Genomic DNA, 27,092 nt, shown 5'->3' with positions numbered 1-27,092 from the left:
GAAACTGAGGCTCTGACCAGGGCCAACATTCCTGAGGTCACCTGGCCCAAACCAAGGTACATTGTCAGGTATCTACCAGGACCAGAGGGGCTGAGAGCCAGGGAGGAGGACTGCAGCCTTGCCCCGCAGGGACCCAGACCGAGTCACTTAAGGTACTGCTCGGAGCGGAGCCCATCTGGAAGCCATTACCACCGCCCACCCCGGGCTGCAGCGGCGTGTGGGCGGGGCCCGGACTCTGTGTACATCTGTTCCTCATCAAGGCTCAAGCTCTGGACTGGGCTCCAGCCCTGGAAATCCCATTTTCCAGCCAGGCCAGGCCACCCTCACACCAGCCACCCTCCCCACCAGGACCTGAACAAGGGTCCTGAGAGCTGCAGGAGATGGGTTTCCAGCTCCAGGCTGCATGTCCCATTACCTCTCAGAGCTTTGGGTTCCTGTCGCTGTAAGCCAGTTCATACAGAGCACTCGGCACATCAGCGTTCAATAAACAGTAACTGTTCTTGTCTCCTGATACCCCTCCACGTTTCGTTCCTGTACGGTAGGTGCTCAAATATCAACAGCTAACGTGCCCAGCACTGTTGTGAGCACCGTGTATGTACTAACTCTTCACAACAACCGTCAGACCTAGATGCACCTACTAACTTGGCTTTTCTGATGACCCAGCTGAAGCTCAGAGATGTTGAATAACTTGCCCAAAGTCACACAGCCAGTGATGGGCATAGCCGGGATTTGAACCCCAGGCCACCTGGCTGCAGAATCCCCACTCCAAAGCGCTCCCGACACCACTTCTATACACCCAAACCTCTTCTCCACTGATCTCTGATTCCTGTGGGTGCCTGTGACAGTGTCGCCTGAGATGGAGATGAACACTGATCTCAACGCATGATGGCTGACTGAGAGACGAGAAACCACAGCACAGCCAAGGGAGGATGCTGGACCTCCAGTCACCTTGAAGGAGGAGGAGAAAGCCAGCGAGGCAGGGAGGCTGGGGCCTTCCAGGGCGGAGGGGTGGGGGCGACAGTCACCCTCACACACAGGCTGGGCGAGCGAGTGTGCTAGTCTAGAGCAGCCTGCTGGGGAGGCGGGATTTGACGGTACCCGCACGCGTTAAGAGCACGTCAGCCTGGTGTCCAGGGATCTGCCTTAGAGAAACGGCGCCGTGTGGATAAAGAGGCACGAATGAGGGCTGACCCTGCAGCCCTTTCACAAGTGTAAGGATCTGGGCTGCAGCCCAGAGGTCCACCAGGGGCACTGGCCCCACTGACCGCGGCCCAACCACACTGCGGCAAACGACACCGTGGTGGAAAAGCCTGACACAGGGGTCCCAGCCCCGCTGTGTGCGCTGGTCAAAGGGGCTTCGGGGCAGCGTGCGCCGGGAACAGCGGAGGGGTGGGGTCTGTGGGCACAGAGTTGGTGGGGGCGGGAAGGGGGCCGTGAGCGGACCGACTGACAGGATTTTAACTCTGCTTTACACCCTTCTAGAACTTCCTTCACTGAATCAGTCATTGTTTTCTCAGAATAAGAGAAAGAGAGAGCAGGCAGCACGGTGCCTAACACACAGAGGGGGCTCAACTGAAACGGGCGGAGGCGTTCTGATCCCCTGGCGGCTGCTGAGCAGGGAGAGCTGTGAAGAGGGCCGGCCCTCGGCAGCCCCTCCCTGCGCTGTGGCCCCAAGTGCCTGATTGAGAGCTGGGTCTATGGAGGTGGCGAAATGGCCAAGATGAGGGGACAGCAGGAGTCTGAGGGCTGAGGTCTTATGGAGGATTCATCGACGCTGGCAGTGGGTCAGGTAAGGTTCTAAGCATGAAATCTTACATTATCATCCCCATTCTGCAGATGGAGAAACTGAAGCCCGGGAGTGACCCATGGGCTGCCCACCTCCCCTTCCACTCACACCCTCTGCTCACAACCCTCCATTCACAGCCTCCATTCCCACCCAGCCTGAGCACTGAGCCAGGAGTCTGAAGCCTGGCTTGCGATCAGCTCAGGCCTCTGCTCCCTTGTCGGTAAGCCCCTTCCAGTGCTGGGTGAGGGCAGCCAGAAGCCGGGGGCCAGTCAGCCAAGAAGACTGGAAGCCATTAGGGTCTAGTCTCATTTTTAGACAGAGGTGCCTTCTGCATGTTAATCAAGCGGGGCATCGAGAGACTAGCCCGAGTTTCTGCTCTCCAGTGGGGCTGAGGCAAGAAGGAGCATCCCCTCAGGAAAGGGGAGGGAAGGATGGGAGGACGGGACTGCAGCCAGGGTCGGGTAGGGAAGCTCAGAGAATGTGGGGAACCTGGTCCCCTGGGCCCTGACTAAGACCTCCCAGAGGCAAAGCTGGGCTTGGGGCTCATCTTCACTTCCCCCCCCGCTCCCTCCAGGCTCTCAAGAAATTGGCCTGAATAGTCCTTTAGGCCTCAGGGATGATTTTTGGTCCTGACTGCTCCTCGTGGTGGAAACAATCTTGGGTCCCAGCAGAAGGGAGTTGGGCAAGGAGAGTGGCAAGGCTGGAGAAGGAAGGGAGGGGCTGGGTCCCTCTCGTGGAGAGGAGGTCAAGCCCCATTCCCCAGAGCATCAGTGAGGTAGGTGAACACTGCTCCTTGACACTGGCTGAGGTGTGGAGGTATAGGCAACAACCAGGTCAGTCTGAAAGCTGGAAGGGGCCTCAGACAGGATCTGCACTGGTATTAATGCAACAATAACAATAGCAATAGAATGGTAAAATATAGTAATAATAGTCGTTCCTAGCAGTTACTGAGCACCAGTCACTGCACATTTAATCCTCATCATAACCCTGGGGACTGGGCCGTCCTCATTGCACAGATGAGGAGACTGAGGCACAGGGGGTTAAATAGCTTGCCCAAGGACAGACTGCTGGAAAAGTGTGGAGCCAGACCAGCCCCCTCCTCAAACAGAGGAGAAAGGGGAGGCCCAGAGACAGGCAGAGACAAGCCCCAGGTCACACAGCAAGCTAGAGGCAGGGCAGAGGCTATGAGGGCTTGACTCTCAGGGCTGTCTGTCCCTGTCCTCTGCTCTGTGTCAAGATCTCCAGGAGGGCAGGAGGGTGCCCCTGTCATTCCAAGGGCCTGTAGATTCAAGCCCGGGCCTCGTTTTCCCAAGGGATCCAGCCTCCACATGTGACAAGAAAAAGAGAGCAAGAGAGAGAAGTCAGGTGGAGCAGAAGAGATACATTTGGGCTGAGATCCTGTCTTCTCTCTTCCTTTGGATACCCCCTCCCTGCAACCCCAGAGCTGACACCCAGATGAGCCCTTCCAGGGGAGTCCTCTACCCTATCCCACCACTGCCCACCCAAACATCCCAGCCCCCTCCACAGCCTCATCAACCCCTCCCTCTCCTGCTGACTCCACTCCAACTGCACTGCCTTTCTGTTCCCTGAAGGTGGACAAGCTCATTCCAGCCTCAGGGCCTTTGCACTTGCATTTTGCATGTGCTGTTCCCTCTGCCAGGACACCCTTCCCAGGTCTTCAGGGGGCTCACTCCTTTCGCTCTCAGCTCAGCATCAGGAAGGTTTCCACTGACATTGAAATTCAGGGCACTACCTCCTCCCCTCACCCACCCACATCTTCCTGACTTCCTGTCTTCCTGTCACTCATCCTTATCTGAACTCATCGTTTATCTATTTGCCTATGTGTTTATTGCTTGTTTCCCCCATTAGGATACCGGCTCCATGGGGTCTGGGATTTCCCCCTATTTTGTTGCCTGCTATGTCCTCAGCTCCAAAAATATTGCCTCTCACGTAATGAGTGAAGGCACAAGCTCCAAGGAAAGGCCGTGCTGTGGGAAGGAAGCTTATCTCAGAAAAATGCTGCACTCCAAAGACGCTGCCCTTTGCAAAGTGTCCTGGAATGTCCAATGAGCTTCCATTTTCTCATCTGTAAAATGGGGCAGTGCCTTCCTTGCTGGGTCATCATCATGAAGATGAAATGAGATCAGGCTTATGAAGCAATGAGTCCAGCGCCTGGCAAGCGGCAGATGCTCTTGAACACTGGCAGCAACCCTCATTATTGGGGTTATTAGTCTCTCACCCCGACTCCAGGCTTGACGTCATGGGCTGCTGTCTGGTGGTCAAGGGAGGAGGACCCAAGGAGATTCTGGTCTCAGCACAAACCATGTGGTCACCGCTGGCTCCTTGGGCCTCCTCACGTGCCCCACCGACTTTGCTGGTGCCCACATGGTGTTCCCTCCATGGCTGGCCGTCCATCTCCCACCCCACAAGACTTTACAGGACCCCCAGGCAGTGGATGAGGGAGGGCAACACTAGTAAGCCCAAGAGACAGAATGCACCAAACACCATAGAGGTTTATTTCTCACTCACCCGAAGTCCACCATGGGTGCTCCCAATGAGTGAGCGGCTCTCACCAGCAATGATTCCAGGACCCAAGCTCCTTCCATCTCGTGAGCCACCATTTCCACCACGAGGTCTCCAGGCCTGCGTGCATCAAGCCCACGGAAGGGGAAGGCGTGCGGTGGAGCGGAACTCAGTGACACGCCCACTGCTACCCGCAAAGGAGGCTGGGGGATATGGCCTCGCCACCTGCCTGGGTTTGCTTACCGCCGTGTGGTTCCTGCCTCTGGTGGGAGCAGATTTTCTACCTGGGATTCTAGGATTGTTGGGGAAGGCTTTGCAGAGAACGCAGCCTGGCTGTTGCTGCTGGCACAGGGCCACTGGAGCCAGCCACTGTCTCTCATGCAGTCCTCCACCGGATGGCCATTCTGTCCCCCATGCTGGAGAGGCAGGCGCTTTGAGGTGAGGCCCAGGGCCTGACTGGCTCAGAAGTCTTACAGAGAAAGCGGAGAGGACTGAGGAGGGAAAGGACTGTCTTCCTCTGCTTTCAGGGTCGCAAGGATTGTGATGTGATAGGATGAACTCAGGAAGGTCACAGCCTGGTCCTGTACACGCTTTACGGCTTGTCCTTTACTCCCAGGAAGATGCCCTATCTGGACAGTTCCCCCTGCATTATCCTCCCTCCACCTCCCCAGTAAAACATCTGCAGGATAAATGAGCTGTTATCTCCCTCATTGTCCCAGGAAATGATGGACGGAAACTCAGACCAAGAACAAGGAGTCTGTTGTCTCCCTGGATCCTGGGGTGTAGGGAGAGCAGCCACCATTTCCCTCCTCTGCTGACAGCACCCCCCTCGCCCACGGGGGAGCCATTGCTGCCCACTCTCAGCCTGTGTGGTGAAGGTGGCCTCCAGGGTGGTTAGCTGGCATATCCCATCCCTGCGGCCACCACGGTTGGTCCAGCAGTAGGAACAGGACCCCATTGAAGCCAATGTGATGCCTTCCCAGAGATTTTATGGGGACTTGACAGAGAGGTGCAACAGTCAGGAATGCTTTCTGCTGCAAGTAACAGGGAATTTAATGCAGTGGCTTAAACAATAGAGGGCTTATTTTTCTCTTCAGGAAGAAGTCTGAAGGTAGGAATGCAGCTGATTAGCAATGTCAGAGCTAATGTCATGATAATTTTTTTGCCCTTTCCCTCGAGGTTGCAAGATGGTCCATGCTCCAAGCATCAGGCTTGTTTTCATTGACCTGAAGCAAACAGACAGCTAGGTATTTCTCCCGCAAAGATGGGTTTATTCAGAATCGGCAGAGAATTGCAGTTTGGGGTCGGCAACCATGGTGAGCCACGTGCAAGTCCCTGCATGACAAGGAAAGGAAGACACTTTTATAGAGAGGAGAAGGAATTGAGAGGGCTGTAGTAAACAAAATGTCCATGGCTTTTCATTGGCTGAGTCCTTGCCAGGAGAGAAGAGGAGTCTTTCTTCTTCCTGTTGCTCTGCTACCATCACAAGCTGTGAGGGCTCCCTGTTCTGGTCTCTCGACTCCCTTTAATCGAGGTTTCTGTTAATTAAATTTTTTATATGTACAACGCAAGACAAAGTGAGGAAAGGCAGCTCCAGCCACTGCTGCCCTTGTTATTGGAGTAGCAAAAACTCTCTTCCTGCCAGCTGGCTTTGGCTTATGTCATATTGACCAGCAGTATGTCATGTGTCCCCACAGCTGTAGAAGAGGCTGAACAGGGGGATATTTGGCTACACAGCCTCTGTAGTGGAAGGAAGCCGATGGGAATGGGCACTTGATTAGCCAAGCCCAAGGACTGCGATTAGACATTCTTCTTCCCTCAACACTTGGTTCTTTGGGGAGGGGAGGAAGGAATGGGAGGGCTGCCATTGCAGGCAGCCATCTTGCTACTATGACATGAGAGGCCATCTGAGAATGGAGCCAATTTTGATGGTGTTGTTTGAGACCTTAGATCCAGCCATGCCTGAAGGCTACCCCTCATGGATATATTTATTACATGAGCAAAAATTAACAATGAAATATTATGTTTCTATTTAAAATTTTATTAAAATTTAAACTATAAAAATATATCATATAAAATATTTTATAAAGTTTTTTTTTTTTTTTTTTTTTTTGCGGTATGTGGGCTTCTCACTGTTGTGGCTTCTTCCGTGTCAGAGCACAGGCTCTGGATGCGCAGGCCCAGCGGTCATGGCTCATGGGCCCAGCCGCTCCGTGGCATGTGGGATCCTCCCGGACCGGGGCACGAACCTGCATCCCCTGCATCGGCTGGCGGACTGTCAACCACTGCGCCACCAGGGAAGCCCTATAATTTATTTTATATAAAACAGTATATATATTGTTTTTTTTCCTGTCCCCTTAGGCTGGACTTAACTTTTTTCTCTTCCATAAGAAAGGCCTCATGGTAGAAGAAACGGTACTCAGAGTTTAGAATCAGGCCACCCAGTTTCCAGCTCTGCCTTGAGTCTGATTTTCGCCAAGTCATTTCACCTTTCTGAATTCCCAATGCTTACTCTGTGAAGCAGGCTATCGTGTGAATTGAGCCAAATGAGGTCCTGTCCCAGGTGCGCCTCAGCACACAGTAACTGCCTTCCTCCCTCCTTCCATTCAGTTTGCAGAAACTGGAGATGAATTTCCCAGCTATGTTTTGCTATGGCATCTGTCCAACTTCCTCTTTTTCCTTTAGACCAAGTGCTCCTTGAGGCCAAGGACTATGTCTGATTTATTTTCGTATCCACAGCCCATAGGCTTTCGATGATACTCAGGAAACGTTTGAATTGGAGACTACAACACTTCACTTATCCACTTAACAAATACTTACTGAGCACCTCCTTTGTGCCGGGTACCCAATGGGGAGACGAAAGTAAATGCCTTAGACATAGTCCATGCTCTGGGGGCCTCACAATCTAATGAAGGAGACACAGAGAAAATAGATAAATAAAACCCGATGTCAGATAGTAAGAGTGCCATGAAGAAACCACAGAGGGGAAAGGGATAAAGAGTTTGTTTTATAGGCTGCCCAGGGAAGACCTCTTCGAGGGCAGATACTGGAACCTAGCTAGAATGATAAGATACCCACTGGGAGAACAGTGATCCAGGCAGAGGGAACAGCAAACACAAAGATGCCCAGGTTGGTCCTAGGTGACCCACACGTAGGAAATGTCTAAATGAATGAATGAACCTACGTACAGCACCCCTCAGGCCAAATACTCCTCTCACCCCAATGTGGAATGAAAAATGATCCACTTAAGAAAAGGGGCCAGTTTGAGAATGTCTGTCACTGATGGAACTTCATCCAGGCTGCCAACTTTCAGAGAAGCATTTCTGCCGAGGAGGTGATATCTGTGAGGGAATCTGCTTGTCCTCCAGGATTTCCAGGTCTTGGGCTCAGCCTTCACATCCACTCACTTACGTAATCCTCCCACAACCCCTGTGACGTAAGGAAAATTATCTCACGTTCCACAGGCAGACACCCCCCCCACGCGCCCACCACCACCCCCCCAGTTCAAGAAGGTCACGTGGCTCGCCCAGGATCACTCAGTGAGAGGGAAGGATGAACCCAAAATGTCCCAGGGCAGAAGCCAGTGAGCCAGGTGCCCTCCTGAGGCCGGTGTGTGCAGCAGTGTGGACTGAGACAGGCCCCCACCCTCAGGGGCTCAGAGTCTGCTCCGTCAGGGCCCAGGCCTTGCTGTCGCCCTCCTCTTTGATGCACTGCTGGCTATGCATGCCCCAACGTTGTATCTTGGGCAATGATAATGAAATAACGTCAGCAACAATACCAGCTATCGTTCATGGAGAGGCTTACTGTTTGCGAGGTGATGTGCCCGGCACGTGGCTCTCACTAGCTCCTTCACTCTTCCCCGCATTGCTGAGAGGTGATATCTGTGACACAGCAGTTTCTGGAGCGTATGCTGTGCCAACCTCTGTCCTGACTCTTTCATGTGTATTCATTCATTTCGTCTTCTCAAGACCTCCATGAGGTAGAAACTACAGCATTTGGAGTGGTTTGGCTTAATCAACAGAGAAGTTTGTTTCTATCTCAGTTACCAGCCAGGGGAAGACAGTCAGGTCTGGAACCCAGGCTCCTTCTATCTGCTGCTCTGCCATACGTGGCCTCAATTCCCACATTCAGCTCATGGTCCAGGATGGGTGCTCCAGCTCCAGCCATCACATCTGCATTCTAGACAGCAAGAAGGAGAAAAAGGGCAGGAGAAGAAAAAAGCCCCATCCCTACCGCAGACGTTATACAAATCTTGGCTTAGATCTCATTGGCCAGAATTTAATCACAAGGGAGGCTGGGAAATTCCATCTTTAGCCCAGCTAAAGTTCACAGTTTGTACAATTGATGAAGAAGAGGGATATAGATGTTGGGAACAACTCATGGTCTCTAACTTTATCTTACAGAGAAGAATGCTGAGGCACAGAGAGGTTAAGGATCTTGGCTAAGGTCACACAGCTGGTCAGCAGGGCAGATGTGATGAGATCACAGGCCTATGCTCTGCTGCCTCTCTGTGCTGGCCAAGGAGACAGTATTACTAACTTCTCTGTTTTTCTATTATTCTCTTCTTCAGAGGAGGAATTGGAGGCTCAGAGACATGAAATGACTTTCCCACTGTCTCATCATTATAGTGGAAGAGATGGAACTCGAACCCAGCTCTGTCTGTAAAGCTGAACTGAAAACCATGGCATCATGCCACACTCCCTCCTCTCCTGCAGACACACTTCCTCCCTACCCGGGGCATCCCAGGCCTGGCGGGGTCCTGCCACCAGCTCTCCATTCCCGTGCCAGCCCATGTACCTGGTCCAGATTTGAGCCGAAACCGTAGCCCTATTGGGCCTCCCTGAGGTCCCCAGCACCTCCCTGGCTCTGACTCCCCCTGCTTCTGTGGTAGGTGGGGGTGGGGTGGGGAAGTTACTGGACAGAAAGATGGAGAGCAGCCACCCTGCCCGCCCGGCCAGATCCCAGCCCTGCAGGGGGATGAAGTGACCGAGGGGCCATTCCATTCTCATTTGGAGCCCAGATCTTCCTGACACACATACAAGGGAGGTCTCCCTTCTTCACGCCTTCTTCCCTGTGTCAGACCTTTGCCTCTGCCGTGCCTTCTGCTGGAAGGAGCCTCCCGACCCCATGCCTGAGCGACTCCTGACCACCCTCTAGCCCGACTCAAATGTGCCTTTACAAGGCTGCATTTCCCAACCCTGACTAGGTTGAGACCCTGTTACACTGGCCTGGGGTTCCCTGGAGCCTCCTTCCCAGCGTTCGTCACAAATGGATTCATTTTCTGTCTATTTTTGGCTTGGCATCACTTTCTTGCACTAAAATATAAACCAACAAGGATAGCATTTCTCCTTGTTTGCTCCTGAATCCACAGGGCCAAGCGTAGTTCTAGGCAAGTAGCAAGTGCTCAATAGATATGTATTAGATGGACGAGTGGATGGACGGATGAATGGATAGATGGAGGCATGGGTGGAGGCATGGATGGTTGAATGGACAGATGGAGGCATGGACGGATGAATGGACAGATGGAGGCATGGGTGGAGGCATGGATGGATGAATGGACAGATGGAGGCATGGACGGATGAATGGACAGATGGAGGCATGGGTGGATGAATGGACAGATGGAGGCATGGGTGGAGGCATGGGTGGATGAATTCTTAGTAGATGGGGAGAGGATGCTTAGGCTCCTTAAGGAAACTCACCCATCCTCACGTTTATTAGAGGTAACAATCTTCACCATTCACTTACTATGGTCTTTGGGCCTCTTTTCCTGCATCATTTCCAATCCTCACAAGGGATCACACAATGAGGCAGGTGGTGATTCCCATTTACTGATGAGGTACAGTGCCTTGCACTTTGTTTCAGAGGCAGGCAGTATTCCAGCACCTTGGTGATCACCAAGAGTCAAGCGTCTTCCTACTGACACTACCTGTTATCATTTTAATCAGCTTCATTAAGGTATAATTTGCATACAATAAAATTCACGCATCTATGTTTATAGTTTGTTGTGTTTTAACAAATTTGTACACCTGGGTAGCTACCACTCCGATCCAGAATAGAGCACCTCCATCACCCTAAAATGTTCCTTTGTGATGTTCCTTCCCAGTCAATCTCTACCTTTCAGGCCCCAGCCCAGGCAACCACTCATCTGCTTTCTGTAGCTATAGGTTAGATTTGTCCTTGCTAGAGCTCCATATGAATGGACTCACTATGAATTCCTTTGTGGTTTTGACTTCTTTCACTTGGAATAATGCTTCTGAGATTCATCTATGTTGGTCTACATAATTCGTTCCTTTTCGTCGCTAAGTAGTACTCCACTGTTTTGCATGTACTACAATTTGTTTATCCATTCACAAATTGTGACATTTGGTTGTTTTCATTTGGGGGTAATTTTTAATTACGAATAATGTTATTCATAGGAATATTTGAATACATATGTGTAGGCATATGTTTTCATTTCCTTTGGATAAACACCTAAGCAGAGAATTGCTGAGTTGCACGGTAAGTATATGTTTAACTTTATGAGAAACTGCCGGATTGTCTTCCAAAGTGGCCGCACCAGTTTGCACTCCCACCAGCAGTGAACGGGAGTTCCAACTGCTCTGCATCTTCACCAGCCTCTGTTGTCAGTCTTTCTGATTGTAGTCATTTGGTGAATATGTAGTAGCATCTCACTGTGGCTTTAATTTGCATTTCCCTAATGACTTTTCATGTGCCTATTTGCCATTTGTATCTCTTTCTTCATTGAGAGTTTTTGTTCAAAACTTGAGCCCATATTTTTGGGGGGTTGTTTGTTTTTTTATTCCTGAGTTTTGAGATTTCTTTATATAGCCTGGATATAAATCCTTTATCAGATATTTGTTTTGCAAATATTTTCTCCTCATCTGTGACTTGCCTTTCCATTATTTTAATCGTGTCTTAGAGGAATAAAAGCAATTTTAACTTTAATGATGTTCAGTTTATCAGTCTCTTATCTATATGTCTGTTTTTGTGCCAATACCACACTGTTTTGTCAATTTTTCAAGCTTTTCTCTTATGATTCATGCTTTTGGCGTCCTTAGAAATCTTGGCTGAAGTTGTTTTTGTAACTTAATATATCATGGATCTTTCCAACAACCTCACTTTTAATAGCTCCTTGGTTTTTCAGCCCACGAACTTGCTACAGTTTCTTATTCCCCTTCTGGAAGAGGAGTCCAGGCAGAGGGCCTCTAAATCCCCAAAGCTGGACCTGTGGAGCCTCCTTCCCATCTCTACAAATGCCATCTCCTTGGAAAAGCCACACACACATCCCCCCAGTCAGCCAGCTCTGTGAGGAGGGGCCGTTTTGTTCACAGTCCTTCCTCGTTGCCTAGAGAGAAGTGCTGGGCACACAGTAGGCATGTGGTAAATAAAATAAACAGGAAAATAAATAATAAAAATGAGTGAATGAATATTGTATGTGGAGCACTGAGCAATGTGCCTGGTGTACAGAAAATCTCACTAAACAGACACTGTGATGACTGCAAGAGGGAACCTTCATTGGCTGTTGTATTAGCTAGTGTAAGTTGGTGAATTCGTTTCCTGGGGCTGCCATAACAAAGTACAGCAAACCTGGTGGCTTCAAACAACAGAAATGGATTTTCTCACAGCTCTGGAAGCTAGAAATCAAGGTATCAGCAGGGCCATGTTTCCTCAGAGACTCTGGGTAGATCCTTCCTAGCCTCTGGTTTCCAGTGATGGCCATCAATCCTTGGCATTCCCTGGCTTGCAACTGCCTCACTACAATCTCTGTCTCCACCTCCACATGGTGTTCTGCCCTGGTATTGAAGCTGAGCAGGACCCTGCGGGGCCTTTGCAAGTACAAAAGCCCCTCTGTGCTCGCCGCTTCTTATTTGTAGAGAAAAGGCTTTAGTCTCCTAGGCCTTCCCTGAGTTCCAAAGAGCAGACACATTCGGTTAATAATTAGGGAAGAGAGGGAGTGCAGAAACAAGGCAAGCAAGAAAAGTGATGATAGCTCAAACAATGGTTCAGTGATAAAACAGAGTCCTAGTTCCTCCTCAAGGGATGTACATAACAATCTGAAGACCCCCCCACACAGGTGGAAGATGGTGACTACATGCTACCCCAGACTGGTTGGAAACAGAAGGTCGATGATTCAGATTCCTGCAACCCTCACCCCAAATGTTGCCTTTAAAAACCCTTCCCTAAAAGCCAGTGGGGAGTTCGGATCATTTGAGCATGCACTGCCCATTCTCCTCGCTTTGCGCCCTGCAGTAAACACTGTACTTTCCTTCACCACAACCCAGTGTCAATAGATTGACTTTGCTGCCCAGGGGCTAGCAGACCTGAATTCCATTTGGTAACAGTATCTTCACGTCATCTTCTTATGAGGACACCAGGCATATTGGATTAAGGGCCACCCTACTCCAGTATGACCTCATCTTAACTAATTACCTCTGCAATGCCCCTTTTTCCAAATAAGGTCACATTTTGAGGTGCTGGGGTTAGGACTTCAACATATATTTTGAGGGACACAGGTCAGCCTAAAATAGTTATTATGCTGCCATAACAAACAGCACAATACAACAAAGGTTTTCCTCGTCTTTCTCCTCCTTCTTGTCCCCAGTGGGGATCATCAGGTAAGCTCATGGAAACCTCACTGGGACCACGAATTTTGACCATTTGATGTTGCTGCTGTCTTAACACAAGGCTTCAGTTTCTCTGCAATAAGGAAAGGAAGCAGAGAATCCCACAGTGGTTCTTAAAAGCGTCCAGTCACATTCTGTGGTCAAAGCAAGTCACGTGGCCATGCGTAACTTCAAGAAGGAGTGTCCTGGAAGGAGAAGAGACCTGGAAATCTAGCACCAGGATATTTACTTAAGTGATCATCAAATACTTAAATTATCGCGTTTGCCTTTACGTTTAGATAGCCATACCCTCCAGAAAACCTGCAAGGATGAGGAAGTTTTGGGTAAAGAGGGGCAGCAGGGAGAACAAAGGGGACAGAAGAAAAGTCACAAGTCTAAGACCACCAGGACACGAAAGAGGACCTGTCAGGTACCAAGTCCTCACTGGGTGATCCTGACATGCACCATCTCATTCAATCCTCACAACGACTTTGAGGGATAGATATTAACCCCCATTTTACTGAAGAGGAATTGAGACTCAGCAACCTGCCTAAGATACACAGCCTTAATGAGCTGAGCAAAGGGGAAACCTGACTGGATCTGCATCAGCTTTTAGTATCTCACAAATCATTCCCAAATTCAGTGGCTTAACACAACAAATATTTACTATCCCCACCTTCCTGTGAGTCAACTGGACAATTCTTCTGGTCTGAGATGTGTGGTCTAGGATGTCTTCAGCTGGCCTGGTGGTCAAAGATGGCCTCACTCATCTGGGGGTTGGTTCAATGTCAGCTGAGGTGATAGGATGACTTGACCACATGTCCATCATCATCCAGCAGGCTAGCTGGGGCTCACTCAGACTGTGGTCCCAGGATTCCAGGTGAGTGAGAGAGCAAGCCCCAGGGCGTAGTCTCTTTCAAGCTTTGGAGCCTCACCTTTGAAGGGGTCCCATTGGCCAAAGCAAGTCACATGACCAAAGCCAGCTTTGAGGAGTGGTAACATAGACTCCACCTCTTAAAGGGAGGAGCTGGGAAGTCACATTGCAAAGAAGCGTGCTTACAGGGACCGGAATCTGTGGCCAGTTTGGCAATCTACCCCAAAACAAAGCCCAGTGTCCAACAACAGAGAATGAATTAAGAAAACCTTGGCTGCACCAGTGGAGGCTTACGCCACCGTTAAACATGTGCTTATAGAAGAACCTTCTGCTGTAGAAAGTACTTCATAATACATAGCGTGTTAAGTAGGAAACACAGGCTATAAAATTACGTGTACATAATTTCGCATTGATTTCACAGGCATCAGATTGCCACAAAAGTAAAGCCTGACGATACCAAGGGATGGCAGGAGTGCGGAGCAGCAGAGACTCTCCTGCCTGCTGGTGGGTGGTACCTCAGTGCAGCCTCTTGGAAGCACAGACTGGAAATCTCAGGCTGGCAATGCACACACCCCACATCCCAGGAGGAGCACCCCTCCATTAAAACCCTAGAGAAATGCTTGCTCATGGTACAGGGCTAGTGTATAAGAAAGCCACAGAACTCGTTAGGAACTACAGAAGCATTGAGTCAACCCAGATGTCCATCCGCAGAGGCTGAATAAATAAAGAGTACCGTGATCATTGATGCCATGCTGCACAGCAGTGAAAAGAAGATGACCCCAGTCACGGGATCTATCTGTGAAATTTGTAGAGATCTGGAAAACATGGTGTGCACGCAGGACATTGCTTACAGCTTAATAGCATATGTTTGAGTTTTGGAAACAAAGAAATAGTATCATTATTTATGGTTACATACATATGGACCTGTGGGCAGGGAGAAGAGAAAATGCGACTGGGGAGGAGGATGTAAGGGATGCCAACTTAACCTGTAACAATATTTCATTTCTTGAAAAAAATCTGGGAAAATTTGCAAAATGTGGACAGGTACCCATTAGGAGTGATGGGTATATGGGGTTGTATTATATTACCCTGTGCACTTCTTATATTTTGTTTTTCAAAAAGTAACACCAATGTAAGTAAAACAAATTTTTAAATGGCTTAGAAATGTTCCTTTGAGGTTCTGGAAGATTTTTTGTTTTGGGGGATTGCTAGAAAACCACCCCAAAATATACGTGTCTGTATGTAGAGAGAAATGATTGGGGGAAAAATACTCCAAAATGTTAGCTGTGGTTTTGCCTTTGGCTGGTGAGAGCACAGGCAACATGTATTTTTTTTCCCTCTTGCTAAGTATGTATTTTCTGACTTTTCTATGAGGGACATACTGTGCTCGTTTAATAAAAACAAACAAAATACAGAGGGGCCTGTTTGTTCTCTGGGTCACAGGCTCCCCTGGGCCTCCGGGGGGTGCCAGGTTCCAAAATAGATCTGCCCTTCGACCTGGCAGCCTCACTCTTTACGTCCTACAGCGAGTGCCAGGCGTGGGCTCAGAGGCAGTGGGGCTCCCCAGGCCTGAGAGAGGATGGATACGGATAGTGGCCCAGGCTGAGTGGCACAGCTAAGAGGTGCGTGTCCTCCACCCTGGTCCCCTCAAACTCTGGGGTAGCAGAGTCAGGCCTGCCATTGTTCAGAGGGAAAGCCGAGGCCAGAGGGGATACCCCAGGGAGAGGCAAGTGTCGCTAACAGCAGAGAGAGCTCTGTCCAAGGCCCGTCTGGCTGAGACTGGACTGGGTGCTGATATGCTGGGTGGCTTTGGACAAATCCCAGAGCATTTCTGGGCCAATTTTTCTGGCAGCCCCGATATAAATAATCCCACTTCCTGCTGCACCTTTAGCCATTAGAAGGGCTGAAGGACATTTTCATGCAAAGAGATGCTGGATCTTTCCCATAATAGCAGGGATAATAATAACAGCTACCAACTATTAAGCACTTTTGTGCTAAACACTTAAATGGCATTTTCTCATCCTGCCCTTCTGTGGCAGATTATATTTTCCAAAAATGGCCACACCTCCCGACCCACATGCTCTTCCAAAACTTTGCCACTCTCCATTAAGAGGTAGTCTATTCCCTTGCTTCTTGAACTTGGATGGGACTTTGAGAGCTGGCCTTGCATGATTCACGAGGCTAGGTCGTAAAGGTCATATGCCTTCTGCCTGATTCTCTTGAGATGCTCCCCCTGGACAGCCAGCCACCACGTCGTGAGGACCACCCTGCCCCCCGACATGCAGAGGCCGCACGTAGTCTTTAAGGCTGACAGCCCCAGCTGAGGTCTCAGCTACACGAATGGATGAGCTGTCAGGTGATTAAAGGCTCTAGCTTTCAAGCTGACCCAGCTGATGTCGAATGGAGTCATGTCAAGCTGTCCCTACTAAATCTGGCCCAAACTGCACATTTATGAGTAAAATAGGTGTTGCCATTGCTTTTAACCACTAAGTGTTGGGTGTTTTATTACACAACCCTGGGAACCGGAAGCCACCCACCCCCAAATCACCTTGCTAATGAGGGACGTCTTGCTCATTATATAGATGAAGAAACCAAGTCTCACCTACTAAAATGGAATCAAGATTCAGTACCATGAGTGGGGAGCTCTTAATTGATAGGTGTGGGTCACAGGAGTGACCTCAATACCTAGCCTGGGCCCTCCCGATCCATCAGCTGTGTTGTGGCTCTAGGTTTGGGGTGGCAGAAAGCAGAGGCAGGGAACAGTTGACAGACTTGTCTTGAGTGGAAGGTCTCACGGGGGGCACCATGATTCCTGCTCCAAAGATCCCCCCCTTGGCCTCCTGGGGACACTGACAGACCATCCCCCCGGTGGTCAGCAACCCCAGAGCTTCCTGCCAAGACTCTCCCCATTGCACTCAGCAGCCCTAGCAGATGCCAGGCCATGTTCTCCAGGATGTGGAGAGTAGAGAACAAGAGGCTTGGGGCACTTCAGGCTGCCCACTTGCAAGCCTCAATTATCACCCTGGGTGTTGAAATGTAGGAAGCTGAAAAGGGAGGTGGGTGGGGGAAGTGCTGGATTGTGGAGATGAAGCCAGGAGTAGGAGACTTAGACTTGTGACTAAATCCTCTTCTTTGGATCCAAAATCAGTAAGTGACTCTCCAAGAATGATCCCGTTTTCCCCACCTTTGTTCCCCGGAGCAGAAAGAGCCATACTTTCAGGAGAATTGACCCCAGTGTGTGACTTGGGGCAAGTCACCTCATGAGCTAAATGCAAGGTGAGAACCCGTGGTATCCCTGGTTATGCCAAGGCTCCCCTGGCTGGGGAGAGGGGGGCAGGAATCCAGTTCACATGGTGAGTGACTAAGATGGGGAAGCAGTGGGCAGGTGGTCTGTGCCCATTAACATCCATCTCCCTTCTGGTCTCTCTACCCCAGGTTTCCTTGAGAGCCACCCTACCCTCCCCTCAATCCCTTTGGGTCCCATGAGGTTGACCCATGAGGCACATGGCCCAGCCTGACCTACCAGAGTACCTCATCCCTCTGGCTACAGTACTTGGTTCAGGAATGCCCATGTGACCCAAGCCAGAACTTTCCCAAGAGTTGTCAGGAAAGGGGTACTCCATTTCTGGGGGCGTGGCTAAGTTGATAGATTAGAGCTACCCTCATCAATGGTAGAGGTGATGGTGGTGAGAACTGTCTGGCGATAAACTAACAGAGGAAAACAAGAGCTTAGAGCTAGAGAAAAAGGGGAAAAAAGAATTCCTAATATCACCTGAGCACCTGGATCCAGGCTATGCCTGAAGCCAGATACCCCTACACTTTTCAGTTACATCAGCCAATAAGTTCTCTTTTTGCACAAGACATTTGAGCAAAAGCCAAAGTCTCCAGAAGGATATGAATATTTTCTCCACGTTCTGGCTCCACGGCAACAGCAGGCCAACAAAGGGAAAATAAACTAGGGGTAGAGGGGTTGTTTTAAGTATTTGGAGGCAAGATACTTGAAATACCCCAAACAGAAACTTCCTGCTTCCCTTGCCCTGGAAAGGGTGATTTCCTTAGTCTCCACCTTGGGACTGCAGCTCCAGTCCCCACACCAAAGTGGAGACTATTCATTCAACACTCTTTAGAACTTACTATGAAGTTGACCTTAGGAGAGGCAACAGACACAGAAATGGAAAGTGTGGCTGATGCCCTGAAAGAGTTTTCAAACCAGAGGGGGATAAAGGCATACAAACAAGGCTTTATAATACAGTGTGAGAGCTTTGATGGGGAAGCACAGGCAGGGGGCCCCGGGGTCCCAGAGGAAGAGGGCCTATTTCCACCAAAGGAGGGAGGCTGACGGGGAAGGCTTCCCAGAGAAGGTGATGCCTGAGATAAGACCCAGAAGACAGGTAGAAGGAAGCCAGTGAATAAATGTGAGGAGGATTGTTCAAGCAGAGTGACTACAAAAACTAAGGAGCTGATGCCGAAGATAGCAGACAGAGTGTTGGAAATTAAAACCAATTCTTCATCACAAGGTACCAAGTCCTAGGATAAGAGCGGTGAGGCTGGAGGCCAGATCCTGCAGAGATTTATAAACCATGTAAAGAATTTGGAGTTTAAAACTGAAGGGTCTTAAGCAAAGGAGTCAAGAGCTGGATTTGTGTCTTAGAAAAATCACTGACTGTAGCATCAAAGGTAGATTAACAGGAGTTCAGTTCTGAGGCTGTTATTCTCCCTTTGGCAAGGGATGAAGACACTGGGCTAAAAGAGTGACAGTGGGGGGAATGATGACATCATCGCACTGCCATTTATTGAGCCAGACTGTATGTGCCAGACTCTGTGTTAAGCCTTTACAGGGATAAGCTTTTTAATCCTTTTAACAGCCCTACCAGATAATTGCTAGTATCAACCCCATTTGACAGAAGAGAAAACTGAGGTACAAACAGGTTAAGCAAATTGGCCTAGACCATACATTTGGGAGATGGGAAAGCCAGAATTCCAACACAGACAGGCTGGCTCCAGTATGCCCAGAACAGTGAAGAGGGGCAGAAGGGAGAAATATTTAAGGGATCATGTTGACAGAACAGGTCTGATTGGATGGCAGGTGGGGTTAGGGGGGTGGTGGGGCCTTGTGTCTCCCTGGCAGGACCGGCTACATAATTTGAGGGGCCCAGTGCAGAATGAAAGGGCTGGACCCTTTGTTCAGAACTTATTAAGAATCTAAAGATGGTGACAGCAGAGCATTAAACCAAGTGTGGGACCCTTCTAAGCGTGGGGCCCTGTATGACTACAGCGGTCACACACCCATGAAGCTGGCCGGCCCTGCTTCCAGGACATGTGCCTGGTCCAGGTGCCTGGTCAAGGTGGGGCAATTCCCAGGGATGGAATAATCCAGAAGAAGTTCACTTGGAGTGGAGTAGGGGAGGAGAAAATGAGGAGTTCCGTTTGAGACCTAGGAGGTCACGTCCAGAAGGTGACTGGGTCTGGTGCTCAGGAGGGAATTCGGGGCCAGGAGTCCACAGCACAGAGCACGCTGGTTACCAAAGACCCTTCAGGTCCAAAGTTCAATGTTGCCTCTAGGCTCCCTGAGCTCGCTAACCGACCCCAGATGGCATCTTTCCAGTTTCCTCTCTGGGTCTAGGCACCAGCTCCCCCTGCCTGCTGCCACCTGGGTACTTGCTGCTTCTCGTGGGACTGGCTGGTTCCCATTTCCCAGAATGCCAAGAGGCCACTTTGTAAAACCTCCGTCTCCTGGCTAGACCTATGCCCAGACTACCTCCGACACTGGTCCTGAGGCCCTGTGTTCAAAGATTCTCAGCGGCCTGACAGTTTGTAAACTTTCCCTAGAGCTCTCCTCTGCAAGACCTCAGGAGACCTGGTGGAGCCTGTTTACGCCCTCCGCCCTCCGACTGAGGAGGAGGTAGCTTTGGCCCCAGATGGTGATCTGCCCGAGGCCTCCCAGCGTTGTGCCAGCTGGGACTTGCCCTGGTGCCACAGCCCCATGGCAGCTCCACGGCATCCCACCTCCTGCCCCTCATCAGTCCGACAGAGAGAGCCTGGCTCAAGCATTCATTCACTCATTCATTCATTCATTCATCTGACAGATATTTATTTACTGAGAACATACTGTATATCAAATGCTGCGAACAGAGGGAGATAAGTAATTACACAAGTAATTAACCTCTGAGCACCTTGAGGAGGGTTAAGATAAAGGGGTAGGGCTCCAAGAGGGGCAGGTCTGGTTTGAACAGGGCTGAGGGGGGCGTGTAATCATGTGTCAGTTCTCCGGCCTGTAGCATTTCCCAGAGGTGGCTACACTAACGCATTTCCCATCCTGCAAGCTCCTCTTGTGACGATGACACTCCTCCATCAAGGGATGGTGTCTACATTCCTGCCTTGAACCTGGGCAGACCCCATCCAATAGCATAAGGCAGAGCTTCCACTGAATGCCTTGCGCGGCTAGGTCATAAAAGGCGATGTAACTTCCACCTGGCTCTCTGAGGACATGTGCCTTTGTAGCCACCATCTGATTTCAACTTCATGAGAGAATGGAACAGACTGTCCAGCTGAGCTGCTCCTGAATTCCTGACCCACAGAAACCCTGAGAGATACTACATGGTTATTTTTGTTTTAAACCACTAAGTGTTGGGGTCATTTTCTGGCAGCCACAGTAACTGGAACACTGATGAAAGGTGGGGGTAAGGGCATGTGGACAGCAGTGTTCTGGACAGAGAAAGCAGCATATGCAAAGGTCCTGAGGTGAGAAGGAGGTGCTACAATGAAGGTACAGAGGTTGGCAGGGCCATCTCCCAGGCTTTCCAGAAGTGTTCTTTTGATTCTACCTGCATTTCTCCTGTGAACAGACAATCCTATTTGCTCTTCTGTGCAGAGAGGCATTCTGTGTTAGTGCAATTATGGGGCCCATGTCTATTTAATTAAGCCCTAGGGAGTGGTAGAAATTAACATTCATTCTTTCTTTCAATCAACAGGATTAAACGCATTGCCCGTGCCAGGAGTTTCTCTTGTCATATTGGTGCCCACGAGGAGGTGTTAATGCTCCCTCCAGTGCACAGATGAAGAGGCTGAGGCTGAGGGGCAGGCGTCCTCACACACTGCCTTGACAGGTACGTGGGAGGAAGTGGGATGGGCTCTGGGGCCAGCATGGCTGTCGAGCCTGCCCACCTTTGCCACTTCCGGGTCAAGCCCCTCCAGGCTGTGTGGCTTTGGACAATTCACTTTCCTTCTCTGGGTTTCAGTTTTCTCCTCTGTAAAATGGGGAGGCTAATAATGCTGGCCTTACTGAGATTATCTCGAGGCTCAACCTACACAATCTTAATGATAGCTGCCCTTACTCTGGGCTCATCTGCGCCCAGCACTGTGATTAAACTCCTGACTTACATTAACATTCTTCTTTCTTGCAAGGGCAGAGGTGGTGTGACCCCCTTTACAGTGGAGACAGTGGAGGCAGAGGTGGGCAAGCAGGGCTCAGTGAATGCTGGTGGCTGATGACCAGCTGCCTTTCCTTTTCCTGCCAAAGCCTCACACACCTGGTTTCATGTTCTCAGTCCCCCGGATGAGCCCCTACTTTGCTGCTGTCCCAAGCGGCCTGCCCATTTCAAAACGCCATCAGGATTTGGGAAGACAAAGGGAAAAAAACAATACCAAACAGCCGGATAAGCCCCCACTCTGGGAAAACAAGCAGAGAAAGCCAGAAGGCAGCCCACACAGGAAGGGCCCAACCAACTCCTGGGTACCTTCTGTCCAGCAACCAGGTCCCCCAAGGACAAATCCTTGCCCCTGTGGTGTTTACATTCCAGCAGGGTGGGGGAGGGGAGGTACTTAATAACTGTGACACTGATGACAACAACAACCAAAAACATTTATTTAGCGCTCACCTTGTGACAGCATTGCTGTAACTCAATTTTCACATCCTGTGAAGTGCATGGTATTATTTCTCTCTGTTCACCAAGAGGAAATGGAAGCACAGAGAGGTTAAGCGACTTGCCCGAAGTCACACAGCTGATAAGTGGTGGAGCCAAGATTTGAATCAGTAAACAAGTTAACAAGTAAATCAAAAATTCCTCAGTCCCCACGAGCAGAACTCATATACATTCCTCATGCAAGAGATGGGATTTACCCAGCTTACACACCAGGGTATGGAAGCCGAGAGAGGTGAAGTTGCCCACCCAAGGTCTCGGGGCCAGTAGTTGGGGCAGGAGGATTTAGAGCCAGCTGCCGCTAACTCGGGCACTGCTGCACCCCAAGCTCCTCTCCCCAAAATCTACTGCCCCAAGACAGGACAATCTCTCATTACTGTCACAACAACGGAGCCAGGGCCACCTTAAGGCCCAATGTCCCTCCAGGCCCTGAGGGAGAAAGGAGGATGGGAGCCGCTCTGGCTGGGGCGCCCACTTCCCTGTCTTTGCAAGGATGTTCTCTGTCTCTAGAAACAGATTGAACTGGCTGCCTCCTCCCCAGCCTCACCCATCTGCCCCCCTCCCCTTTGCTCCCTGTAAGGTCACTTCACTGTGTTCCAAGGCTAACTGGGAATCAAAGGGGGGAAGGTGGAGCGGGGAGAGAAGGGGAAGGCGTTGGGGGCTGAAATTTGAGATCCCAGCCTCCCTGTGGGGGGAGGTTGGAGAGAGAGACACAGAGAGACAGAGACAGGAAGAGAGAATTCAGTTGCCTTTGGTTTTCCAAAGCGGGCAGCTTGGGGGTTTGTGTGTGCGCGTTGTTTTCTTTCCTCCGCTCAGGCAGGGAGGCCAGGCCTCCCCTGGATAATCCAAGGACTCAGAGGCGAGGCAGGCAAGCCAGTGCAGGGACACGACAGTGTGCGGACAAGAGTGAGGAGGCAGGAAGGGAAGGGGGGAAGAAGAGAGGTGAGGGGGTGTCTGGGGCGGGAGCCTGAGGCGGTGGGAGGAAGCAGAGCAGCTGTGGTATTCGGAGCAAGTATAAATAGCCGCCTGGACGGAGCTTTGGCCAAACAGGGCTTTGCAGCTGCAGCGGCTGTGCAGGCGGGACTGGCCACTGTTGGCCACGGTGGGTGCAAACTGGGCAGGGAGACAGGCGGTGGACAGGCACGGCCCCTGGGCTCTGACCTGACACCCCTCGCCATCACATCTCTGGATGCCTTCTCGGCCAGCCATGCTGCTGAGTGGCCTCCTCCTCATTGTGGCCACCACGACTGTGGCCCAGCGGAGGGGGCAGGAGGCCGGCGGGCGCCGCCGGGCACACCGAGTCCAGCATGGCCAGTGCAGCTACACCTTCGTGCTGCCCGAGCCTGAGCCCTGCCCGCCCGAGCCCGAGGCCTTCGGGGGCTCCAACAGCCTCCAGAGGGACTCCCCGGCAGCCGCACTGAACCTAGGGGACTGGCCGACCCAGCGGGTACGACAGCTGGAAAAAATGCTAGAGAACAACACACAGTGGCTGCAGAAGGTAAGGGCTGGGCCTGCAGGAGGGTGGTGCGCAGCGAGCAGCAGGTGAAACATCTACCCCAGAGGCCTGCCCTGGACACAGATGGCCAGGCTGATAGGTCCTTTGTCTCCGAAGTGTACGGGTTGGGATGATGAGGCCCAGAAAGAGAGGAGCCTGAGGCCACACAGCAAGACTGGGCGGCGTCAGAGCTGGAAACCTGACTCCCTAACTGCCATTCATTCATTCATCCGATTAAGGGCCAGGCCCATCCTAGGCGCTGGGGATACAACAGTAAACAGAACCGTACATCCCTGTCTGGACTAGTGGAAGAAAGAGGCAATAAAGAGATGAACAATAAATATCTATTCTGTCAGATGGTGAAGCAAAATGAAAAAGGGAAAAAGGCAAGGAATGACCAGAGGTGAATACTTGAGGTCAGATAATCCGAGAGGACTTCTCAGAGGAGGTGACGTTTGAGCCCAGAGAACAAGCAAAGTGATGAGGCAACCCAGGAAGGTATCTGGTGGGAGGGCATTCCTGGCAAAGGGATCAGTAAGTACAAAGACTGTGTGGTGGGAATGTAGTTGGGTTACCTGGGGAACAGCAGGGTGGCCAGTGTGGCTGGAGCAGAAAGGAGGAGGACAGAGGGGTGAGGGACAAAATCCGAGAGATGAGGGGAGGGCAGACCATGTTGGGCCTTGGAGTCCACTGGGAAGGATTTTGGCTCTTTCTCTGAGCATCACGAGAGCCATTGCAGGGTTTTGAGCAGGTGAGAAACACCTGATTTAGTCTTAACAGAACAGACTGTAGGAGAAGATTCGATGCTGGGAGCCCAAAGAAGAGACCACTGCAGCCACCAGGCAAGAAGTGATGGAGGTGTGGAGCAGAACAGAGCTGGGGGAGGGGGTGTGGCCGTCAGGTTCTAGTATATTCTGAAGAGGGCGTGAATGGGCTCTGCTGATGAATTGAATATGGCGTGGCAGAGATCGAGGAGTTGAGGACCCCACTGCCATTTTGGCCCAAGGCCAGGGCCACTCTAGGGTCTCCTGTCCTCATACTTTCAGCAGACACTCTGAGCACCCTCCATGTGCCAGGCCCTAGGCAAGACACAAGTACAGAGGTGAACGAGGCAGGTTTGGCCCTGGGTGGGGTGGGGGCGGAAAAGGCATCCTGTGATGTCCAAGATGGGGAGCAGTCCCTCCGTACCCATGGTTTCCAAATCTTTCAGATCATTTGCCCGATCAGCAAACAATGCTTCGCTCCCCCAGTACACGCATATTTATTTAGAATTTACGCACGTGCACCCATATTAATATAATATGTACAGGGTATGAGACAAATGAAAATGGAACTTTAAGAAGATAAGATATGGGGCTTCCCTGGTGGCGCAGTGGTTGAGAGTCCGCCTGCCGATGCAGGGGACGCAGGTTCGTGCCCTGGTCCGGGAGGATCCCACATGCCGCGGAGCGGCTGGGCCCGTGGGCCATGGCCACTGGGCCTGTGCGTCCGGAGCCTGTGCTCCTCAACGGGAGAGGCCACAACAGTGAGAGGCCCGCGTACTGCAAAAAAAAAGAAAAAAGAAGAAGATAAGATATGACATCATGTAAACTGAAGTTCTGGTGGTTTCCTCCTGTTTTCCAAAGGATTGCCTTCTGCATACCCTGGGTTGGTCCATCCCCCAGGTGGAGAGGTGGCTCTATATGTATCTAGTCAAGCTGATTTATGCACACACTCAAATACACACTTAACCTCCTGTTTCATTCCTGCCCTGGCCATCTGTCTCCCTAGCCCCCCACTCACCATCTTCCCATAGTCCCTGCCTTTTTGCCCTCTACCCCTCCTGCCCTGCAGCACTTCCAGCTGCCACCATCCCACCCCTGGATTCCCCTTCAAGGGAGCTCTTGGCCTCATACACCAGAGCCCAACCCAGGGGGCTCCATGCTGCCTTGAAATCTGTGTGTGTCTCTTCAGGCAGCTGTTTCCAGTCCCATAAGTGTCGTGCCAAACCTCACCTCCTCCTCAGGCCTCCATCTTCACCCCCTGTCCATCATCTCACCAGACCATGGACCTCCTACTTCAAAGAGAAATGGGGCCTGCCCCACACTTGCAGATTCACCCGTGCACCCACCAGTCCCCAGCGTCTTTCTCTGGCTCAGAGGGAAGTGTTCCTCCATGAGCCAAGGCCACTCTTCCCTACCTGCAGGTTCCATCCCTTGCAGCCCCTCAACCTCCTCAAACCAACCATGCCCTCCTGTGTCTCTAACAGCACCTCCCTCTCTGCTGTTCCTTCCCCTCAGTCTTTAATTGCATCCAAGTATCTCCCATGTTAAAAAAGAAAGAGAACGCAGAGAATGAGGAGGAAGGAGAACAAGCCCCTTCTCCAACCCCCACACCCTCTGACGTCTGGCCTGTCTCTCAGAAATCCACAAGCTCTGCCTCCACTTCCTCCTCCACTCTCTCCTTTCCCTAAGCAGCCTCCCACTTCCCACTTCCCACTTCCCACTTCCAATGGCCACGGCTCAGTCTTCATCTTACTTGACTTCTTGGCAAATTTAATATTGCTGACCAATATCATCCTTCTAGAAAGAGTCTCCATCAGCCAGTCCTCAGCTGCTACTCCGACTACTTTCCGTACCTCCACCCAGGACCAGCCACCTCCATCTCCTACCTGTATGGTCGTCATGGCCGCTGCCCTGGGCTCCATTTCCACCCTGACCCCCATAGTTCATTCTGCACTCAGCAGACAGAGGGGTCCCGTTAAAACCTAAGCTAGATCCTCTCCTCAAAACCCTCCTGGGACTCCCATTCTCTTTAGTTATTCTCTTATTGAGCAAAAATCCTTACAGCCTGGAACACCCCTCACCCAGACACTTCAGTGGCTCACTCCTGACCCACCTCAGGTCTAGTGCTTAAATGTCACCTCCTCAGAAAGGCCCTGCCTGTCCCCCCCATTTAAAATAGCCACAATCCTTCTGCCACTCTCTATCCCTTTACTCAGCTTTGGTTTTCTCCCTTAACACCTACAACCACTTGTTCTTAAAAGCATTCCTTTTGGTCTGTGAGCCCCAAGAAGGGAGGAGCCATGTCTGTTTTGTTCACTACTGGGTTCCCAAGGCCTAGAACAGTGCCTGGCACATAGTAGGTGCTCAATACATGTCTGTTGAATGGATGAATGCATGGATGCACAACGGTCCTCCAATCTCTCAGGCCACTCCTGCTCCTTTCCCCACCCTGAAATGTTGGTGTTTCCCAGGACACAGTCTCCATTCTTTGCTTCCTCTCACACTTCGTGGCACAATCCACAGGGCTGCCCCTGTCACTTCCAGCAGCACCGTCTCCAACCTGCCCCCCAGTGACACCAAACCAACATCTGATGGGCTCCTGATCTCCTCTCTGAGGGCTCACAGTATCTCAACTCCAAAGCTGCCTGAAACTCAGCTCTTCCCTCCCCTGCCCACCTGTCCTGTTGAAGACATTACCACCCAGCCAGTAGGTCATCTATGGCCCTGGGGAGTCCTTCACCCCCAACTCACCCCCAGGCAGCAGGTCCCATCCATCCTGTTGCCTCAGCTTCTCAGGCCATCCTCCTGTCTTCCTGGCCACTGCCCTGGCTCAGGCCTTGTCACCTCTCCTGTGGACACTTCTCTCACCTCTCACCTGCTTTTTCTCCCCCAGGTCTCACGCTCTCATCCATCTTTGACTCCCCTGGGTGTCTAGTGCTTGGATAACATTGGCTGAGCCAAATGATGGATTTAAACCAACGGTTTTCAGGTTAGGCGGTCACTCTCCTCTCTATCTGGCAGTGGAGTGTCCTCTCCAGGTATCTGTCCACGTATCCTGATAATCCCAGGCAGGGGTCACCATGGAACACCATGGGGCTAAAGAGTACTGATGTGGGAATCAGGTGGAC

General features: G+C 51.0%; 1 protein-coding gene across 1 annotated transcript in view; it reads left to right on the top strand.

The window, feature by feature from the left end:
• Nucleotides 1-22,850: 22,850 nt before the first annotated feature.
• The window catches only part of ANGPT4 (angiopoietin 4), a 39,091-nt gene continuing 34,849 nt past the window's right edge, over nucleotides 22,851-27,092 (top strand). The window contains 1 exon segment of the mRNA XM_032605751.1: nucleotides 22,851-23,203. Within this exon segment, the coding sequence (XP_032461642.1) occupies nucleotides 22,895-23,203 (309 nt within the window). The 5' untranslated portion in view covers nucleotides 22,851-22,894.

Source organism: Phocoena sinus, chromosome 15 (assembly GCF_008692025.1).
Source record: "Phocoena sinus isolate mPhoSin1 chromosome 15, mPhoSin1.pri, whole genome shotgun sequence".
NCBI lineage: Eukaryota > Metazoa > Chordata > Mammalia > Artiodactyla > Phocoenidae > Phocoena > Phocoena sinus.
Note: the sequence above shows the minus strand (reverse complement) of the source record. Positions and strands in the feature narration are given on the sequence as shown.